General features: G+C 37.4%; 1 protein-coding gene across 1 annotated transcript in view; it reads left to right on the top strand.

Annotated features, from left to right (window-relative positions):
* The window catches only part of LAMA4 (laminin subunit alpha 4), a 130,955-nt gene extending 114,830 nt beyond the window's left edge, over positions 1-16,125 (top strand). Inside the window, exons 31-38 of the mRNA XM_063096436.1 lie at positions 4,209-4,396; positions 5,631-5,820; positions 6,734-6,889; positions 8,097-8,256; positions 9,964-10,094; positions 11,178-11,271; positions 11,739-11,858; positions 15,700-16,125. Of these exons, the coding sequence (XP_062952506.1) occupies positions 4,209-4,396; positions 5,631-5,820; positions 6,734-6,889; positions 8,097-8,256; positions 9,964-10,094; positions 11,178-11,271; positions 11,739-11,858; positions 15,700-15,845 (1,185 nt within the window). The 3' untranslated portion in view covers positions 15,846-16,125. The remainder of the gene's footprint in view (positions 1-4,208; positions 4,397-5,630; positions 5,821-6,733; positions 6,890-8,096; positions 8,257-9,963; positions 10,095-11,177; positions 11,272-11,738; positions 11,859-15,699) is intronic.
* The last annotated feature ends 4,126 nt before the right edge of the window (positions 16,126-20,251 follow it).

The raw sequence follows: 20,251 nt of genomic DNA, 5'->3' as shown, positions 1-20,251 counted from the left end.
GGTACAAGCAGTAAAAGAAAAAATAAACAAATGGGACTATATCAAACTAAAAAGCTTCTGCACAGCAAAGGAAACAATCGAGAGAGTGAAGAAACAACCTACAGAGTGGGAAAAAATTTTTGCTAACTATGCATCTGACAAGGGATTAATATCCATAATAAACAAGGAACTCAAACAACTGCACAGTAAAAAAACAAATAGCCCAATTAAAAAATGGGCAAAGGGGGGCGGTTTCAAGATGGCGGTGGCTGCAGCGGTTGGCACGGAGTAGCTGACGTGGAAAAGGCGGCCACTGGGCCTCATGCAGCCGGGAAACTTGTGGACCTTCCTCTCGCCATCTCTTAAGGGAGGACCGCTGCTGGTGGCCGGTCGTGGGGGCTGACTGCCACTTTGCCCTCGGCAGGAGAGGCTGCCTCATTTACAGGCAACAGCTTTGAAGTATGGAACAGGAAAAGAACTGTTTCTTAGCTGCAAAAGCGAGTCTCTAAACAGGGAACAGGGCGCCAGGGCTGCTGTGGATGCAGACAGGATCCCGGAGGCCGGGGCCGCGCTGAAGGTGGCCAGCTGCCCTATTCAGGATTTGAGGTTTCAGGCCGGCATAAAAGAAGATTCCTGGGAGCGCCCAAGCCGCGCCGGCGGGACTGAGCAAGCAGCCCAAGGTGGCGGGAACCGAGAAAGGGGAAGGCGACAAACCAGAGGCAGAGAGTGAGCGCAACTGATTCATCTGAAATACAAGGAATCATTCGAGACTACTATAAACAACTATACGCCAATAAATTTGAAAATCTGGAGGAAATGGATAAATTTCTGGACACACACAAGCTCCCAAAACTGAATTATGAAGACATAGAAAATTTGAACAGACCAATAACAATAAAGGAGATTGAAGCTGTTATCAGAAGGCTCACAACAAAGAAAAGCCCAGGACCAGATGGATTCACAGCAGAATTTTACCAAACATTCAAACAGGAATTGACACCGATTCTTTATAAACTATTCCAAAAGATTGAAACAGACGCAAATCTCCCAAACTCATTCTATGAAGCAAACATCATCCTGATACCAAAACCAGGTAAAGATATAACCAAAAAAGAAAACTACAGGCCGATATCCTTGATGAATATAGATGCAAAAATCCTCACTAAAATACTAGCAAACAGAATACAGCAACACATACGTAAAATTATTCACCACGATCAAGTGGGATTCATCCCAGGGATGCAAGGTTGGTTCAACATACGCAAATCAATAAATGTGATACACCATATAATAAACTCAAACACAAGGACCATATGAACATCTCTATAGATGCTGAAAAAGCATTTGATAAAGTTCAGCACTCATTCATGACAAAGACCCTCTATAAGTTAGGTATAGAGGGAAAGTATCTCAACATAATTAAAGCCATATATGCCAAACCCACTGCCAATATCATCCTGAATGGGGAAAAGCTGAAAGCTTTTCCTTTAAGAACAGGCACTAGACAAGGATGCCCACTCTCACCACTCCTATTCAACATAGTGTTGGAAGTACTAGCCAGAGCAATCAGAGAAGAGAAGGAAATAAAGGACATCCAGATTGGAAAAGATGAAGTCAAACTGTCCCTGTTTGCAGATGACATGATCGTATATATCGAACAGCCTAAAACCTCTACAAAAAAACTGTTGGAATTGATAAATGATTTCAGCACAGTAGCAGGATACAAAATCAACACACAAAAATCAGTAGCATTTCTTTTCTCCAATAGTGAACATGCAGAACGAGAAATCAAGAAAGCCTGCCCATTTACAATAGCCACCAAAAAAATAAAATACTTAGGAATTGAGTTAACCAAGGAGGTGAAAAATCTCTATAATGAGAACTACAAACCACTGCTGAGAGAAATTAGAGAGGATACAAGAAGATGGAAAGAGGTCCCATGCTCTTGGATTGGAAGAATCAACATAGTGAAAATGTTGATTTTCTACCCAAAGTGATATACAAATTCAATGTAATCCCCATCAAAATTCCAAAGACATTTTTCTCAGAAATGGAAAAAACTATCCAGACATTTATATGGAATAATAAAAGACCACGCATAGCCAAACAATGCTGAGCAAAAAAAAAAAAAGCTGGAGGCATAACACTACCTGACTTTAAGCTATACTACAAAGCTATAATAACCAAAACAGTATGGTACTGGCATAAAAAAACAGACACACTGATCAATGGAATAGAATAGAGAATCCAGAAATCAACCCACACACTTACTGCCATCTGATCTTTGACAAAGGCACCAAGCCTATTCACTGGGGAAGGGATTGCCTCTTCAGCAAATGGTGCTGGGATAACTGGATATCCATATGCAGGAGAATGAAACTAGATTCATACCTCTCACCGTATACTAAAATCAACTCAAAATGGATTAAGGATTTAAATATACCCCTGAAACAATAAAACTTCGTAAAGAAAACATAGGAGAAACACTTCAGGAAATAGGACTGGGCACAGACTTCATGAATACAACCCCAAAAGCACGGGCAACCAAAGGAAAAATAAACAAATGGGATTATATCAAACTAAAAAGCTTCTGCACAGCAAAACAAACAATTGACAGAGTTAAAAGACAACCAACAGAGTGGGAGAAAATATTTGCAATATATCCATCTGACAGAGGATTAATATCCAGAATATATAAGGAACTCAAACAACTGTACAAGAAAAAAACAAGCAACCCAATTAAAAAATGGGCAAAAGAGCTAAGTAGGCATTTCTCTAAGGAAGATATACAAATGGCCAACAGACATAGGAAAAAATGCTCAACATCACTCAGCATCCGGGAAATGCAAATCAAAACCACACTGAGATACCATCTAACCCCAGTTAGGATGGCTAAAATCCAAAAGACCCTGAACAATAAATGCTGGCGAGGTTGCAGAGTAAAAGGAACTCTCATCCATTGTTGGTGGGACTGCAAAATTGTGCAGCCTCTATGGAAAATAGTGTGGAGGTTCCTCAAACAATTGCAGATAGATCTACCATATGACCCAGCTATCCCACTGTTGGGAATATACCCAGAGGAATGGAAATCATCAAGTCGAAGGTATACCTGTTCCCCAATGTTCATCGCAGCACTCTTTACAATAGCCAAGAGTTGGAACCAGCCCAAATGTCCATCATCGGATGAGTGGATACGGAAAATGTGGTACATCTACACAATGGAATACTACTCAGCTATAAAAACGAATGAAATACTGCCATTTGCAACAACATGGATGGACCTTGAGAGAATTATATTAAGTGAAACAAGTCAGGCACAGAAAGAGAAATACCACATGTTCTCACTTATTGGTGGGAGCTAAAAATTAATATATAAATTCACACACACACACACACACAAAAAAAAAAAAAAAAAAAAAAGCAGGGCGGGGGGAGGGCGGTTTTGGTGATGGGGAGCAATAATCAGCCACAATGTATATCGACAAAATAAAAATTAAAGAAAAAAAAAAAGACTGTGAATAACAAATGCTGGCATGGGTGTGGAGAGAAGGAAATAGTGACTGCTAATGAGTACTGAGCTTTTTTCCTGGATGATGAAAATGTTCTAAAATTTTGGTGATGGATGTATAGCTCTAGGAATATATTATAAACCACTGAGTTTAGCCACTTTAAAATAGGTAAATTGTGATGTCTGTGAGTCATACCTCTGTAAAGTTGTTAAACAATAAAAACAATTGCTACAAATCCTACCTCCAAGAATATTCTGAAATATTTTTAAGATGTTGCTGTATGTTAACTTTTTACCCAGTATGTATAAATAATAATCTGTGTTTTAAAGTAGTATTGTCTACATGAGTTTTGTTGGCTGATTTTCTCAGGGTTATTTTATTGCCAACTTTTCCATTTTTCACTACTGTTTAAGATGTGCACTTAATTTAAATGACAGAGCAGTTATCTCTAAAGCTTCAGTTTAACTCTGCTTTACTGTACGGACTATAATTTGGGGTTTGTTAACAGGCTGTGCTGTTGCTGTTACTGCTGCAGCTACTGCTGTCATTTGCTTATGCCGGTCGAGGGAAGGAAGAGAGGTGCCTAATATTCCATGAATGGAAGAATGCATGAATAATATACGCTTCATTATTTTTTATTGTTATTAATGGTGAGAACATCATAAGTCAATTTCTGCTGTCAGTATGTCACTAAATTTGATTTATTTCCCATTTTTACAGGGAGGGAAAAGTAAAGATGCACCTTCATGGGATCCTGTTGGCCTGAAATTCCTGGAGCGAAATGCTCCGAGAGACACTCACTGCCAGCTTTCCAACAGCCCCAGAGCTATTGAGCATGCCTATCAATACGGAGGGACAGCCAACAGCCGCCAAGAGTTTGAACACTTAAAAGGAGATTTTGGTGAAAAGTAAAGTAACACGTTATCCTTCCAGATAATGCCATAGCTGGGCTTCACCCTTGTTTGCCATGTCATCTTTTTTCCTAAGTTCTTTCCTTTCTGTGCCACTTTAATCCTATTATTTTATCATCAGAATAAATAATAAATAGTACATGATTCATGCTTTCCAAAAAATTATATTCTCTATGATTTTTCTCCCCAAATGTAAGGTGCATAAAACAGCATTCTCCCAGGAGTTTGCTGTGTTTGATCAAAAAGAAGAGCAATCAAGGAAAAGAAGGGGCAAGTTTCAAATGATTCATCATCATCTAACCGTGACATCCCCTTCCCTCCCCTACACAAATTGCTTTCAGTTTGCAAATGGGAATGCATCCAAACTGCTAAAGGTTAATAAGGAAACACACTGAAAATACAAATATGCTTGTATGTCTATGGTCCTCCAGCAGTCTCAAACCCTATTATCTCTTCCCCATTTTTCACAAATTTCCAGGTTATTCAGTATTATTAAAGATTTATTTTTATAGTTTTAGTACCCAAATATTCTTATATAGGTCTTACATAGCTATTTAAAACACTCATATAGGCAACGGATTCAATAAGAAACCTCTAATGCTTTCTAATTTGCTACTTGCCTAATACGCAGAATCAGTATTTGTATTCTTCAGGAAGAATTTGGGTTTAATCAAACTACAAGTTAACCTAATAAATGTGTCTTATCCACAGCCTGGAGCTAAATTGCTAAGAAGTTTTATTTAATTTCTACACACTCGGGTGGCTGCTTTTAACATGTGATATCTATCAATTAATTCTTACTGGGAGAAAATTTTAATCTGTATTTTAGATAGTACACAAATCATATTATTTATATGAAAATTTCTGTATTCTCATTAATTACTCACTAGTATTTTGTTCACATGGATAAACTTCTTTAACATATAGATTTTTACTAAATTGCAACCATATTTTCACAGCAAGACATGATAAGATCCTTAACTGAAAGAACACTTCCTTAAATGTGGAACGTATCACTGTCATATAAGTAGAGAAGAGTTTACATTTTTAAACTAGCCATGCTTACCCAATATTCATTAATAATACTAAGGGATAATTAGAAGGAATGCTGCTTGGGATTAGATAGAATGGGTACTTATTTATTCTTCCTTACATTGTATTACTTTAAGAAGTTAGAGATTAGCCTCAGTCTCATTTTCCACACAGTAAGATTTTGCTTTTCATTTACCAGATCTCAGTTTTCCATTCGTCTGAAAACTCGTTCCTCCCATGGGATGATTTTCTATGTCTCAGATCAAGAAGAGAATGACTTCATGACTCTATTCTTAGCCCATGGCCGCTTGGTTTTCATGTTTAATGTTGGCCACAAGAAACTGAAGATTAGAAGCCAGGAGAAATACAATGATGGATCATGGCATGATGTAAGTTGAAGGCAGAGAATAGCATTATCAGCAAATATCCACCATTGTCAAATGGACTAACACTAATGCCCACCATTGGTCTCTCTAGAAATATCTATTTAAAAATTCTTTTATTCACTTCTTATAAAAATCTTGGAACATACTATTTGAAAAGATACATAGGCTGAGTGTAATTATTTTAAGCAAGGATCAGTGGCCAACATAAACTGAAGTTTGGTTTCCAGCGACTTTTCACATGACTTTTTTTCCACTTCCTATAGGTTCTTAATTTTCAACAATTATTACTGAGCATCTTTTATAGGCTAAGCTGTGGAAGTTACAAAGTGAAGGGTAAATCAGGAACACAGGATATTACAGGGGGCACACCTAAGTATTGAAAGAAATCAGTGGGTATATAATGTCAAGAGCAAGCAATGTAAGGTGCATTACAATTAATTATAAGAAGTTTGAGAGAGGGAGAAAACGTGGGCTGGTCAACTGAGAAGAGCTTCACGAAGAACTCTGATAAACATAAGCTGTATTCAGGAATTAAGCCTGTAACTTTAAATCATTCTGTCTAGGGGTCATAAAATATATGGATCACTTCCTCTAATATATGAAGCGGTAAATAGAAGGTGAGCAGGAAAAATACACCTATGAATATAAAGCAAGGAGGCCTGGAGACAACTCACAATAAAACAGAATCAAGTAAGGGATGAGGTTTCTGGCATTCTGGAAATTGTATAGCCGCAAGCCTACTAAAGAGAGGAAGAGACAAACCCCTGACCTTCAGAGAAGAGACCACTTTTTTTAATGAATTTTCTGCAAGTTTCTCATAGCATTGCAAAAGCAAAATTGGGAGGAGAGGCAACACATCCTTTTCCCCAGTCTTGGAATGTACTTGAAATGTACTATCTTCCTTCTCTTCGTTCAGGTGATATTTATTCGGGAAAAGAGCAGTGGCCGATTGATAATTAATGGCCTTCGAGTCCTAGAAGAAAGTCTTCCTCCTACTGGAGCTGCCTGGAAAATCAAGGGTCCCATTTATTTGGGAGGTGTGGCTCCTGGAAGAGCTGTGAAAAACGTCCAGGTAAGCCAGGTGTGGCTAGGGAGAGCCATGGACCTGTAGAGCTGGAAAATCACTTAATCCAGGCCCTTGTTTTACAGATTAGAACTAGCAAGAGTAAAACTGTAGTTTGGCTGGAGATGGGATATCAAAGTGAGTGCTGTCCCAGGCTGGCTGGCTGCTCTGTGGCATTACCAAGTTAGGAGTGATTTTTTGATTCTAAGGTTGAGGTGAGATTTTTTAAAAAAAAGTTTCAGAGGTATAAATTATCATGAAAAGTTATGTCTCATGGGGATCTTATTTGTTCAGCAAGTACCCATACTTTTAATGTAAAGAGATTAAAAAAAAAAAAAAAAGTCATCTCATTATCTGTTATTGAGTAGAAAAATATATTTCAGTTCATTGTGTAAACTACAATCTCATTTTGGTTTCTTACACACATACAATTTGTAAATGTGCAAGGAAATGTGGTTACCACTGGAGAACTGAGAATATAGTAAGAAAAAATATTTTTATAATTTAAAAATATTGCACCTTGAAAAAACATTTAGCAAGAAAAGGAATGCATCAGAGCTAAATTTTTCTTAAAATGTAGATTTAATTTTAGCACAAAATGTTAATACATTTCAAAGATTTATTTATATATGTACACAAAGCAAAAAGTTCACATTATAATTAGATTTTAGGTAAGCAGCCCAATTCCATGACAACCTCTTTAAAAGATTTCCAAATGCAGTATAAAATGAGTTATCCAAAGTGGCCCAAATTTCAAGTCCTATAGTATGATAAATTCCCAACCACAAAAACAGCTAATGAAGCCAGAAATGCAAGCTTTCCACTGTTTATTTAGGTATGGTAGATTTAAGTTGAAAACTTTGCTGGACCTCATCAGCATTAGGTGATCTTGGGCACAGCTGTCATTCTTGAAGGAAAACAAACAAGGATAGTCCTGATAGTCAATTTGAAAATCACAGCTGCTATTTATTTTGTCATAAGTAAAACTGTACATAGCTAATTATTGCAAACTGACATTATCAAATATAAAATTCCAGCTCAAAGAGCTAGTTAAAAAGCAACTACCTGGAAAAGTATTGATCATTCAGATAGCTCAAATAAATAAGACAAATAATTACTTGTTTTCTCTAAGGACTCAGATCCCCTCATTTTGCTTCTCTGTGGTATTTCTGTTGTGTTGAGAAAATGGACTTTAAGAAGTGCTGTCTTCTTTCAGATAAACTCAGTCTACAGTTTCAGTGGCTGTCTCGGCAATCTCCAGCTCAATGGGGCCTCCATCACCTCTGCTTCTCAGACATTTAGTGTGACCCCTTGTTTTGAAGGTCCAATGGAAACAGGAACTTATTTTTCAACAGAAGGAGGATATGTGGTTCTAGGTAACATGACTTATGTTGAAAACAGGAATCATGAAATGCTTTTATCCTGGAGATGGCTAATAGGGAATATTGGGACCAGAGTTAAAACTGAAGCATGCCAAACTCAGCCCTAGAAGATGACTTCTTTTCACAAGGATCACCCTTCTCCTATCACTCCAGACCAGACACACAGTCCCTGTAGAGTTTCTCCACAGCTGCCAAACTTCTGGACGCAGACCATCTTGGCTCCTTCAGAACTTCCTCTGCTGCTCCATGGCCTGATCCATGTCGCTCTTGGCCACCTTGCTCCTCTATGTCTTCCTCTGCTCCCTCTAAGCATGAACCATTGTCCCTACTAAAGGAAGTCTACTTCCTCCCTCTGCCCTGAAATGCCAGCAGACAACACTATCCTTCAGAAATTTTATCTCTGGATTTTTATTCTCCTCGACCATTACTCTGTCACTCATTCATTCAACAGTTCTTATTCTATGCTTCCTGTATGGCAGTCCCTATGCCAGATGATGGAATATAATAGTTTTAAAATCCTAGCAGACTACACACAATCACCATCCAACCCATTCCAACAGACATTCGATAGAGCAACCGTTAGGTGTGAGGAAGGCACCAGAATAGGTGCTGGGAATGAGGTTAGGAAAAGGGTATAAGACCACCTGCTCCCTGCCCTCAAGGCAGTTAGGTACTTTGAACATCCCCTGAATAAGGAAATTACAGTGCAGCCAAGTACCCTTTCTTAAAGCACCAAGTTGTTCAGTAGAATAACCTCTCTTGGTCTAGTACATGATTTTACTTTCCTACCCTGTCCCACCCCCCTTTCCTCCTACTAAAACACCTACTGTCACATTTCTCAACGTTTCATTGAATTTCAGTGATAAGAATTATAAAGGTTTGGACAGCTTGAAATGCATAGCAACCTGCACAATTTATGTACTACTCCAAGAACATTAACCAACAGCAGGAGAAACTTAAAAGGGATTTATAAGGAGACACGTCGAGTGAACATTATTAGGATGCCCAGGTTTGCCATGAGTCTCTTGGAGCGAGCATAGCTATTCTTAATGAGAATTTTCTTGGATTACCTCAGTAACAGCTCCTAAATACTTTTGCTGCTCTTACTTTCTCTCTGAAATTCTCTGTAGCACTGGCATGTTAGTTTTTTATTCAGAATTATTTTTAAATACAGGTCTAATTAAGTCAGCTCCCTTGCTCAGTGACTGCAAAATAAAGTCTAATTTCCATACTTTGGCATTAGAGCCCTTTCCAGAGCAGCTCGCCATGCCTCCTTCTCCTTTTGCAGGGACAGTCCTGCCACACTGGCCTTCACTGTGCTCTCCAAGCGTTCCAACCTCTGTTCCTGTGTTCAAACTACTTCCTCTGCCCAGGTTGCCCTGTCCTCCTCCTCACTTTTGAAATATTAAGTGGTGCTGCTAGTTGGAATTAATCTCTCCTTCCCTGAACTCCCCTAGCACATAGAGTATTTTTAGTGTGCTGTCCCCAACCCCCAGCCCATGACAGGAGTGACATGTTATCTTAGTCTCCCACAGAGCTTTCCACAGCGAGTTTGACATGGAAAGTGCCACTTTCTACTTATCTGTCAAAAAATGCATCAGACTTTCAAAAATCGACAGAAAAATATATAATTACGAAATCACACCATAGTTACAAAATTTCTTTTACTATTCTTAGAGCTTAAAGTATTTCTCTCCACAGATGAGTCTTTCAATATCGGACTGAAGTTTGAAATTGCATTTGAAGTCCGTCCCAGAAGCAGTTCAGGAACTCTTGTCCATGGCCACAGTGTCAACGGGGAGTACCTAAATGTTCACATGAAAAATGGGCAGGTAGTGTCTTAAAAATTTTTAGCAGTCTGTCTCAACTGTCCTTGGGTTCTAGATATGAAGCAGATTTATTTCACAGAATTATTTCATCTATCTTTCCTAACGGGAAAAAAATTGGGAAGCTGCAACCTCAAATTTAAATGTGGGCCATATTTGAATTCAGATTCATATGTTAGAAGTTGATTTTATTAGAACAAAGAATCACGAAAACATGGCAAAGTTACCAAAAAAGATCATCATTAACAACATACAGAGTTTTAGCAAAAGAATTAGAAGAGAACTTTTTTCACCTAATGGAAGCAACAAACATATTCAATATCTAAATTGACAAACACTAGAACATCCATCTTTTTAAATTTCTATAATATATGTATATCAGATATAATATATATACCAGCTATATAATGCATATATACATATACTTGTACATATTATTCTCAATTGTTAGAAATTTTTTTAAAAAATTGTTATAGTTGAACACCTAAAATGTTACTAAAGAACATTCATGAAAGTATTCAAATAAATATATAAGGAAAAATCATATTTTCGTTGATGCCTCTAGCTTAATATAACTGATTATTTGGGTTCTAATACCTTCTATTAAACCATATAACTATAAAACTTATTCTTTGACATGATACCATGTGTCAGGTACTATTTTAAATGCTTTATATGGATTAACTCATTTATTTCTCCCAATATCTCTATGATGTAGTTAATATTATGACCTTTATTTTACAAATGAGAAAACTGAGGCAGAGAGTAAGATAAATGGGAGCCAGGCAATCCGACTTCAAAGTCCATGCTCTTCACTGGTACTTTAACCTGTTCTATAGAACACACTCCATGTTTGGAAATTAAAGGAACTCATTCTGTTACATTTCTTATTGTTCCTCTCTCCTCTCCTGTAGTGATTATTTTGTTCTCCCTACCAAAGAGTGACCCCTTGTGTTCAAATTGCAAAGCTATTCATGTTGGATATTTGTTAAAGTATTGCTTCACTGTGGTAAATTATTTAAGAAATTCGGTTTTATCATGATGACGAGAAATGAAACTGAGTTATATAATGTACTCTGTCTTTTTCAGGTCATAGTGAAAGTCAACAATGGCATCAGAGACTTTTCCACCTCAGTAACACCCAAGCAGAGTCTCTGTGATGGCAGATGGCACAGAATTACAGGTGAGGACAGCTGAGTGTCCTGGGTTTCCTTTACAAAGGTGAGCTGGCACACCCACCTGTGAGATGATGGCCTGGCAGAACCTAGGCTATAACTTACATACATAATAGGGGATGGATGACAGTCTAAAAGTGGTCAGAGAATGAAGTGCTATGACACTAAAATGTGTATGTTGAGTCCACATATGATTTGAAAATCTGAATGCTGCCAAAATAGTTTTCATGCATAACTTACAGAACAAAAAAGTAGCATATGAGTATCCTAAATATTCTCCTTTTCAAAGGAAAATGTTACACTGATTACTTGGTTAGACAGTGTTAGACATTATTGATGTTTTCCATCATAGAGAAGAAAGTGTAGGGGGTTATCTGAAATAAATAAAAGCCATTACTGTGATAAATTAGTCCTTTTCATGTGAAAATGTTTCACTTCGGTGCCAGTTATGACCATACTTTGCCCTGTATTTCAGTTATTAGAGATTCAAATGTCGTTCAGTTGGATGTAGATTCTGAAGTGAACCATGTGGTTGGACCACTGAATCCAAAACCAGTTGATCACAGGGAGCCTGTGTTTGTTGGAGGTGTTCCAGGTAAGTATTGCTTTAAAAGGACAAGTTTCCAAATCCAAAAAATACTAAGTTCTCAAAATTGTTATATAGCATTAGAATCAAACCATGCAGTTTTATAATTCAGCTAATAACTCAAAGGATTTTATATGCAACGTCCTTTAACAGGAAAAAGGATACTGAAAATTGTGACTCCTTTTCCAAGAATCACAGTAAAGTAACACTTAAGAACTAGGCCTCTGCATTCTAACCTGTAGATATTACTCCCACCTTACCATATTTGCTTATTTTTTCTGCCTCTCTTCCCTTTAAGTTCCCTCCACACATACACACAGTAAAACACACGCTCTATTTTATCATTAACGCAAAGAAAACTCATTTACTAATACTGATCTAGGATCTGAGAACCTTGGAGGATTAAAAGTTTGCTGATCATTGCTACTCTTCCTTAGTAGGAAAGAATGCATAGTTCTCCCTGTCCAGGATTAGTCTGAATTGTGAAAACAGCTGCAGACCATAAGTTTTATTGCTCCCATGTAGTGACATTCCCTAAGAGAGGTTCCCAGCTGCAGTTCTGTAAACATCATCAGTAACAACTCTGCTGTCATCTGCCAATAATGGTGAATAATCCAGGATGGTGACAGAAAGACACTTACAGACCTCCCCCCCACCCAATTGTTTTAAACCTCTGAAGCAGGAACCATATCCTTGTGTTGAATGCATTTGTTTTTGTACATGTCACTAACCTGGAAAAACTGAAAGCTATAGCTGCAGAGAGGGATATAAGAAGGATATATCCAAGCCTTTGTATCTGGAATTTGGTAGGGATTTTAATAACCTCCTAACTAGATTATTTTAGACAGACCTATGTAATGGCATATGATACTTTAATTAACAGTGTAAGAAAGCACGATAAAATAAAGCATCTGACCATGAGTACTCCCAAACTAAGTGGCAACTAAGCGTCCTCACCTTTGTATTGTCGATTTTTCAAATACCAGTATTGACAATGATAATAACTCAGTGCCGAAAGAAATATTTGAGGCCCTCTAAAAGCAACCTTTCCTCTCCTTTACTTCCCCCATGCACTCCCATCTCCATTACCCAGACCTCTCCTGCTCCTGGCTTCAGTTCTGAAAAGGATTCTGGCAAAGGCCACCACTGCACTTCATGCAATGCAGTGTGGAAAATGTCTCACTTCAGTTCTTATATTTCTGTTCATTGCTTCCTTACTAGAAATCGAAACAGTTTAAAATATCACACATTCCCAAGGGCCTACAGGATCAAATTCAAGCATAGTGTGCAAGGTCCTTGATCATTTGTCCCTTCTTTGCCCCTGCTTCTGGGGTCTCCCCACACCTTTTGGGACTTGCAGTTTCATAAGTGTTCGATGATGCTGTCTCTACTCCAGTCCTGTGCACAAATGCAGAGGGCCTTGATTTCCAGGAAATGTTGTTCTTCCTTTCCTCCCCTAGTACGTCTTCAGGGAACAACTCCCACTTCTCCCCTAACCTAACTCCTTATTGACCTTTAGGACTGAACTCAGACTTTTACTTACACTCACATGCCCCTTCTCCCTAGGATGTGTGTGCACACCACTGTTGGAGCACTTATTATGGACTGTTGTTGAAGCTAAATAGTTCACTCCTTGCTGGCAGGGAACATGACTTCATTCAACACACAACAGACATTTATTGAGTGTCTGTTAAGAAATGTGCTAGGTGCCAGGAGATAGATAAATCAAGCATGGCCCTCCCTCAGGGAAGTGATAGTCTTTGTTCTTCCCTTTGCATGCAAAGTGCTTACTACCTCATTCAAATAAATGTTTCTCTTTGATTTTTGTTTGCTTTTATACTCTGATGCCAGCGTCACACACTGCCTTCATCCCTTTCTACAAGTTGCTCAGCTCCACAGACTGGGTGGGCAAGATGTACCTGAAGCCAAATGCAACCTGCCAGAGACATATAATGATTAGCAAATTTTAGCTAATGAGCCATCACACAGGAACTAGCAGGCCAGGCGGGGCCTAACCACCAGCCCATTGCACCACTGCAGCTTTTAGTTCCATCTAGGAATCATGCCAGCAAGACTAGAACAAAAGCAATTATAATTTAAGCTGAATGTAATTAATTATATCATTTTGAGCTATTCAAGATTAATTCCACTAAAATCACATTAAAAACAAGGGCATTGAGGATAACTAAAGAAATTAGTCATACATAAAACCTCTATATGCACTGAATTCTCTTGAAATCCCAGCCAGTTCTCTCATATCACTTAGAACCCTGGTAACTCATTATTTCTATCAATAAAAAGCTAATGTATAAAATTCATAGAACTATACACCAAAAATGTCAACTTTACTGTATGATAATTTAAAAATCAAAATTAAGTTAAAGAATTTTTTAAGTTAATGTAGTCCACACACAGATCTAACCTTCATTCCTCTACTGAAAATCCTGCATTATTCTGTGTATAGGCAAGCTTTCAACCTGGGAAGTGTTCTGACTTAAAAACATGCATTGATTTTATTAATCAATTACTTAGGGTCCTGGGGTACTTTTCTGTCACTACCTACAATTAATTGTGTGGTGAATTATGCAAACCACAATTGCTATATGAATTATTACCTCCACATGATTTCCCCCATGATTAGTTCATGGGTGGCAAGATTGGGTAGAATAAAAACCCATGGTCTAGTCTAGCCAAATCTAGCCTTCAATATGAGCAGAAGCATTAGATGTTCCTACGTCTTATAATCGTTTCTATTCACACATTTTTTGTTATGATGATGAAGTACACTGAGTAGGCTTGAAGAATATATACATATAATCATACTAATCTAAAAACAAAGAGAATTTATCTCTCAGGCCCTTTCCAAATGTAAAATTTTATGATTATCATTCTAAATATGAAATGCTGTTTCCATAATTTATTTTCAGTACACAGCTTCTGCATATTCTTATTTTACATTATTTAGAAAACTTATTACAGCTGCCTGGTGATGTTTAATTTGCTGTCCTATTTTATGTTCTTTCCTGAGTTACTGATTTCTAAGTGTTTTCCATCTTTTATCTGCTACTGCTCACATAGCTTTTCATACATAATAATAAGCTTTTACTAAATGGACTTTAATTTCATGATAGTTCTAAGCTCTCTAAATTGCTTTAAGTTATATTGCTTCTATCATCTCAACACATTTATTGTCTGCACAATTAATAAGCATAAGGCTTCTCCCAGATCTCTAATTAAGATAAAGGGAGAAAGTTCCCCTGGCATACCAGAAGGCACCTGTGCCCACAGAAAGACTAGACTAATTATCATTACCCTATTTATAAGTTCTTAAATCCTAAGCTCAGAAAAATTAAATTTTAGTTTATTTGAATTCATTATTTTCTCATTATATTTTATGAGTTTGGCATATAAATGCGGAGGCTTAGGGGTGAGGAGTAATGAATAAACAGAAACATTAACCAAGTCCAAAAATAGTGTGGAAGCTAAAATTTCTTTCCCCTATCTCAGCAAAGCACACAAAATAAGTGAGGCCCAGGTGAAATTAACTTTGAAAAACATAGATATGGACTATGAAAATTCACTGCGGAGGCTTTACATGTAAGTGGTAAATTTCAGCCTTGGAAGACAGCTGCAATACACTGAAATTTGATCATGGAAAATATGACAAAACATTTAAATTACCATATGTTCATATTATTCAAAAGCAAATAATGTTCCTGAGAAATATATCAATTATAACTGTATTGCATTTTTGATATGTAAATCATCTTAATATATTTTTACCAGGAAGTAATATTTGGGCTTGTAATGCCTCAAATGCAATATTTGCTTTTATTTCTTTCTCATTTAGAGTCTCTTCTGACACCACGCTTGGCACCCGGCAAACCCTTTACAGGCTGCATCCGCCACTTTGTGATTGATGGGCGCCCAGTGAGCTTCAGTAAAGCAGCCCTGGTCAGCGGTGCCGTGAGCATCAACTCCTGTCCAGCAGCCTGACACAGCACAGCACAGCTGCCCAAGGACAAAGTTCTTTAGAGCACTGAAATAAACACAAAGCCAGCCAGGAGGAATAGCAACTCTTCCTCCTTGTGGAAGCTTTCATTTAGTTGAACAGGACTTAAATGAATCATCAGGGACTGGATGCTTCTTATTTCTCATTTGGATTCTTACCTTGGATCCAAAATGTCTGCAATGGACAACAATCGAAGGAGTGGTAAATGTACTTGTATTGAGAGCAACTTACTTCCCGCTGGTGAAATTACTGTTCCTGTTTCTAATAAAATAGAAGGGATTCTGAATAAACACTGGCACGAATTTTTGAAGTGCGGCTACATTGTCAGATTCATCTTTCTTGGAGGGAAGATAACTTTCAATCTATACAAAAATATCTTTGTCCTAAGCTACCATTATCTTGAAAAGATTTACTAATTTATATATAATCTAAAATTAGACAATAGATTTGCTTTTAGCACTTTGATTTGGTTTATCAGTATAACAAGAATATTTTAGGTTTATAGCAGCAGTTATCACATTTTAATAAATTTCTAAAAAATTATTAGGAAAATGTAGTATAATTTAATTTTTTCTAGATTAAAAAAAGGAATTAAACTACTTTTCTTCTTCCTTAGCTCCTCAAAAGTAAAATTGTACGTGAGGAGTGGCTCCTGTAGGATATTATTACTACTATTATTGTGTGTTCTATAGGAATTATCAAGGACATTACAGCAAAGAGAGTAGGACAAAATCATAAAATTCCACTTAAAAGTATAAAAGTCCTTTTATTAATAGTTTTCCTCCATAGGGGCTAGCTGGTTAGCTCAGCTCATTAAAGCATGGTGCTGATAACAATAAGGTTCAGGGTTCAATCCCTGTACCAGCCAGCCACCAAAAACAAAACACAGAAAAGTCTAGAAAAAGAGAAATAGACTTTAGTAGTTGGTAGAATATTAAAATACAGAAACTGAAATAAAAGAATTATACACGAAAAGATAATCAACTCAGAAAACAAAATGAAAGAAAATAGGCCTTGATAGCAGCAGGACCGAAGATATGTAAAAGGAATAACTTTTGTGGGGAGGGGGTATAAATTACCAAAAGGAATAAAACAATCTCTTACCTTGAAAGGATTATATATATACTGTATTCAAATATATATGTGTATGTATATATACATTTGCTATCTTGTTTTATGTTCTTTCCTGAGTTACTGATTTCTAAGTGTTTTCCATTTTTTATCTGCTCTTGCTCACATAGTTTTTCATACATAATAATAAGCTTTGGCTAAATGGATTTTAATTTCATGATAGTTCAAAGCTCTCTAAATTGCTTTAAATTATATTGCTTCTATCACATCCCAACACATTTACCTACTTAAACCTACTTAGATTCCCCTACTACCCTTCTGTCTTGGGTACATAAGTAATGATGTTAAAGATATCCATGAAAATAGCTACTATCTGTTCATAGAGGACTTGCTAAATGCCAGCCACCATGAAAAGCTATAATTGATTATTTCATTTGCTCATCACACAATCCTATAAGGTAACATCTGCAGCTCAGGTAATTTGTCCACTGTCGTTCAGGATTCGAAATAAGGCTACCTGCCTCTAAGAGCAGCATGAATGTCCTCTTGCTTCGCTGCCTCCGAAGGCTGACAGCCTTTAGGTCAACCCTCAGCTGATCTCTAAAGCAGGAGTCACAAACCCAAATGCTGACAGAGCTAGAGAAGTACATAAAGGAGAAAGCTGGTGGGGTATCACTGAGAAAATCAACAGGGTACTTGCTGTGGCTTGTCTAAAAGGACAGCAAGTATTCAACTTAGTCAAGTGTCACGATAAAAGACCAGAAGTCTTATAGCCAGCCCCGTGGCTCACTCAGGAGAGTGCGGCGCTGGTAGCGCCAAGGCCGCGGGTTCGGACCCTATGTAGGGATGGCTGGTGTGCTCACTGGCTGGGCTTAGTGCAGACACCACCAAGCCAAGGGTTACAATCCCCTTACCAGTCAAAAAAAAAAAGGACCAGAAGTCTTGAAAGGCTAGAATTTCCAAAAGAAGTTAGAAATGTGACATTTGGGGGGATATGAAATCGCCTGATTTTTCAGATGATAATTAAGGCAACAGGACCCACCAAGGGATAATGGCGTGCAGACCAAACAAAACCTGAAAGCCATATGCGGCTTCTGGGCTAGACTCCAAATCCAAGAGTCTGAACTGAACCAGTGCTTAAAACACACTGAGCCCTCACTGTATTTCCTTTAGCAGACCCAAGCAGGCAGAAGTCACTTTAAAAAACCTACCATGTTCTTTTCCAAAAGATTTTCCTGAGGCATCCTAGATGGCCATTCTATCCACTTCATTCTCAGCAGCAGCACAAAGTAAATTAAACCAGCCAAGCTGCAGACCCTATCTGGACCTCCAATAGCCCTAGCAGGCATGCACAAGGTTTACATGTATGCGGACTAAAACCATAAGAACTCTTCTAACTTCTCCACAGTTTACAAGGGCATCTCTTTGCAGAGTTACTGCTTGTACTTCACATTCTTATGTTCAGCCAATGACAATCTATTGACCCATGTAACTCTTTAAAAACACAAAATAACCTTCTCAAACTGTGAATTTACCATTTATAAGAGTTTGAATCAGTTCTTAGATGGACCCCCATCCTCCCAGCTTCTGTCTAGAGAGAAAGAAGTAGGATTTTTCTTTTAGTTAAGCACAGCATATTGGTACTTCATACAAAGAAATGTGGGTTGGGTGCACATAGTAATTTTGGCCAGTTGGTGGTGGTGGCCCCTGCCAGTTCAGAGCCCCTTCAAGATGAAGAGGCCCTTCCGTACCTCTGATTTGAAGGAGCAACCCTATTTGGGCCTGTGTCCCACCTCCTCCTCTCACGTCCACAGATGAATGGACAAGGAAGGCACCATCCCATAGCTTCCCAGTGAAGTAACATCCATTGCCTGATATGAAAAAATGAGTTCGAACAATTAGATATTTTCTCTCAAAATTTTGAATTGGGAAAATATGGAGAAAATCAGGCACTAAGCAATAGAAGCTGAAACCAAAAGGATCCTACCTGAAAGTATGGTTTGAGGTGCTTACCACACACAATTATAGACACACACACACAAAAAAAAAAAGAAAGAAAAAAACTTTGCGTTTTCCACCAGTGCTTTGTCCAGTAACAGACACCTCAGCCCAGAATTTATGGGGCGGTATCTCAACAGACATTGGAGTGTATTTCTTTTCTGGTCCCCCCATTTCCTTGTATTTAACATAATAGCATAGTGTTTCCAGATGGTTTCTCCTGTTTCCTTAAATTGGTAATACAGCATATAACTGGGACCACAGAACAGTAATTACACATCTTAAGAAAACCAAACTTTGTTCCCACTATTATTTCTGATATCAGTAATTTGTGTCTTCTCTTTTTACTGATAATTGTGCCTAGAAATTTATCAATTTTATTGATGTTTTTGAAGAATCAATTTTTGGTCCTATTAATTTTCTCTACCCTTAATTTCTTTAATTTCTGCTCTTGTATTTCTTTCTTTCTGCTTATTTTGGGTTAGTTTGTTCATCTTTTCTGTTCTCTTAATGTGCAAGCTGAAATCAATGACTTGAGACATTTCTTCTTTTCTAATAAAATAATTTTATGCTTTAATTGTAAGCACTACTTTAGCAGCACCACATGCATTTTGACATTTTTTGTTTTCATTTTCATTCAGTTCAAAATATCTTTTAATATCTCCTGTTATTTCTTTTTTTATTCATGCATTATTTAGAAGTGTATCACTTAGTATTCCAATACTTCAGATTCTCAAGTTATTTTTCTCATTGACTTCTAATTTAATTCTATTGTAGAATATATTCTGCATATTCTGAATACTTGGTATACTTTTCAATTTATTGAAACATGTTTTGTGACTTACAATATGGTCTACTTGGTAAATTTTCCATGTTCACTTGAAAAAAAATGTATTCTGCTGTTACTAGGTAGAATGTTCTATCAGTTGAGTCACACCTTCTATATCCTTTTTTTTTTTTTTTTTTTATTTTATTTTTTTATTTTTTTATTTTTTTATTATTATTATTTTTTTTTTAAATTTTATTTTGTCGATATACATTGTAGCTGATTAATGCTCCCCATCACCAAAACCTCCCTCCCTTCTCCCTCCCCCCCCTCCCCCCCAACAATGTCCTTTCTGTTTGTTTGTTGTATCAACTTCAAATAATTGTGGTTGTTATATCTTCTTCCTCCCCGCCCCCCGGTTTGTGTGTGTATGTGTGTATGTGTGTGTGTGAATTTATATATTAATTTTTAGCTCCCTCCAATAAGTGAGAACATGTGGTATTTCTCTTTCTGTGCCTGACTTGTTTCACTTAATATAATTCTCTCGAGGTCCAT

This window comes from Cynocephalus volans, chromosome 5 (genome assembly GCF_027409185.1).
Source record: "Cynocephalus volans isolate mCynVol1 chromosome 5, mCynVol1.pri, whole genome shotgun sequence".
Taxonomy (NCBI): Eukaryota; Metazoa; Chordata; class Mammalia; order Dermoptera; family Cynocephalidae; genus Cynocephalus; species Cynocephalus volans.
The sequence above is the reverse complement of the archived record's forward strand: the minus strand, read 5'-3'. Positions and strand labels throughout refer to the sequence as shown.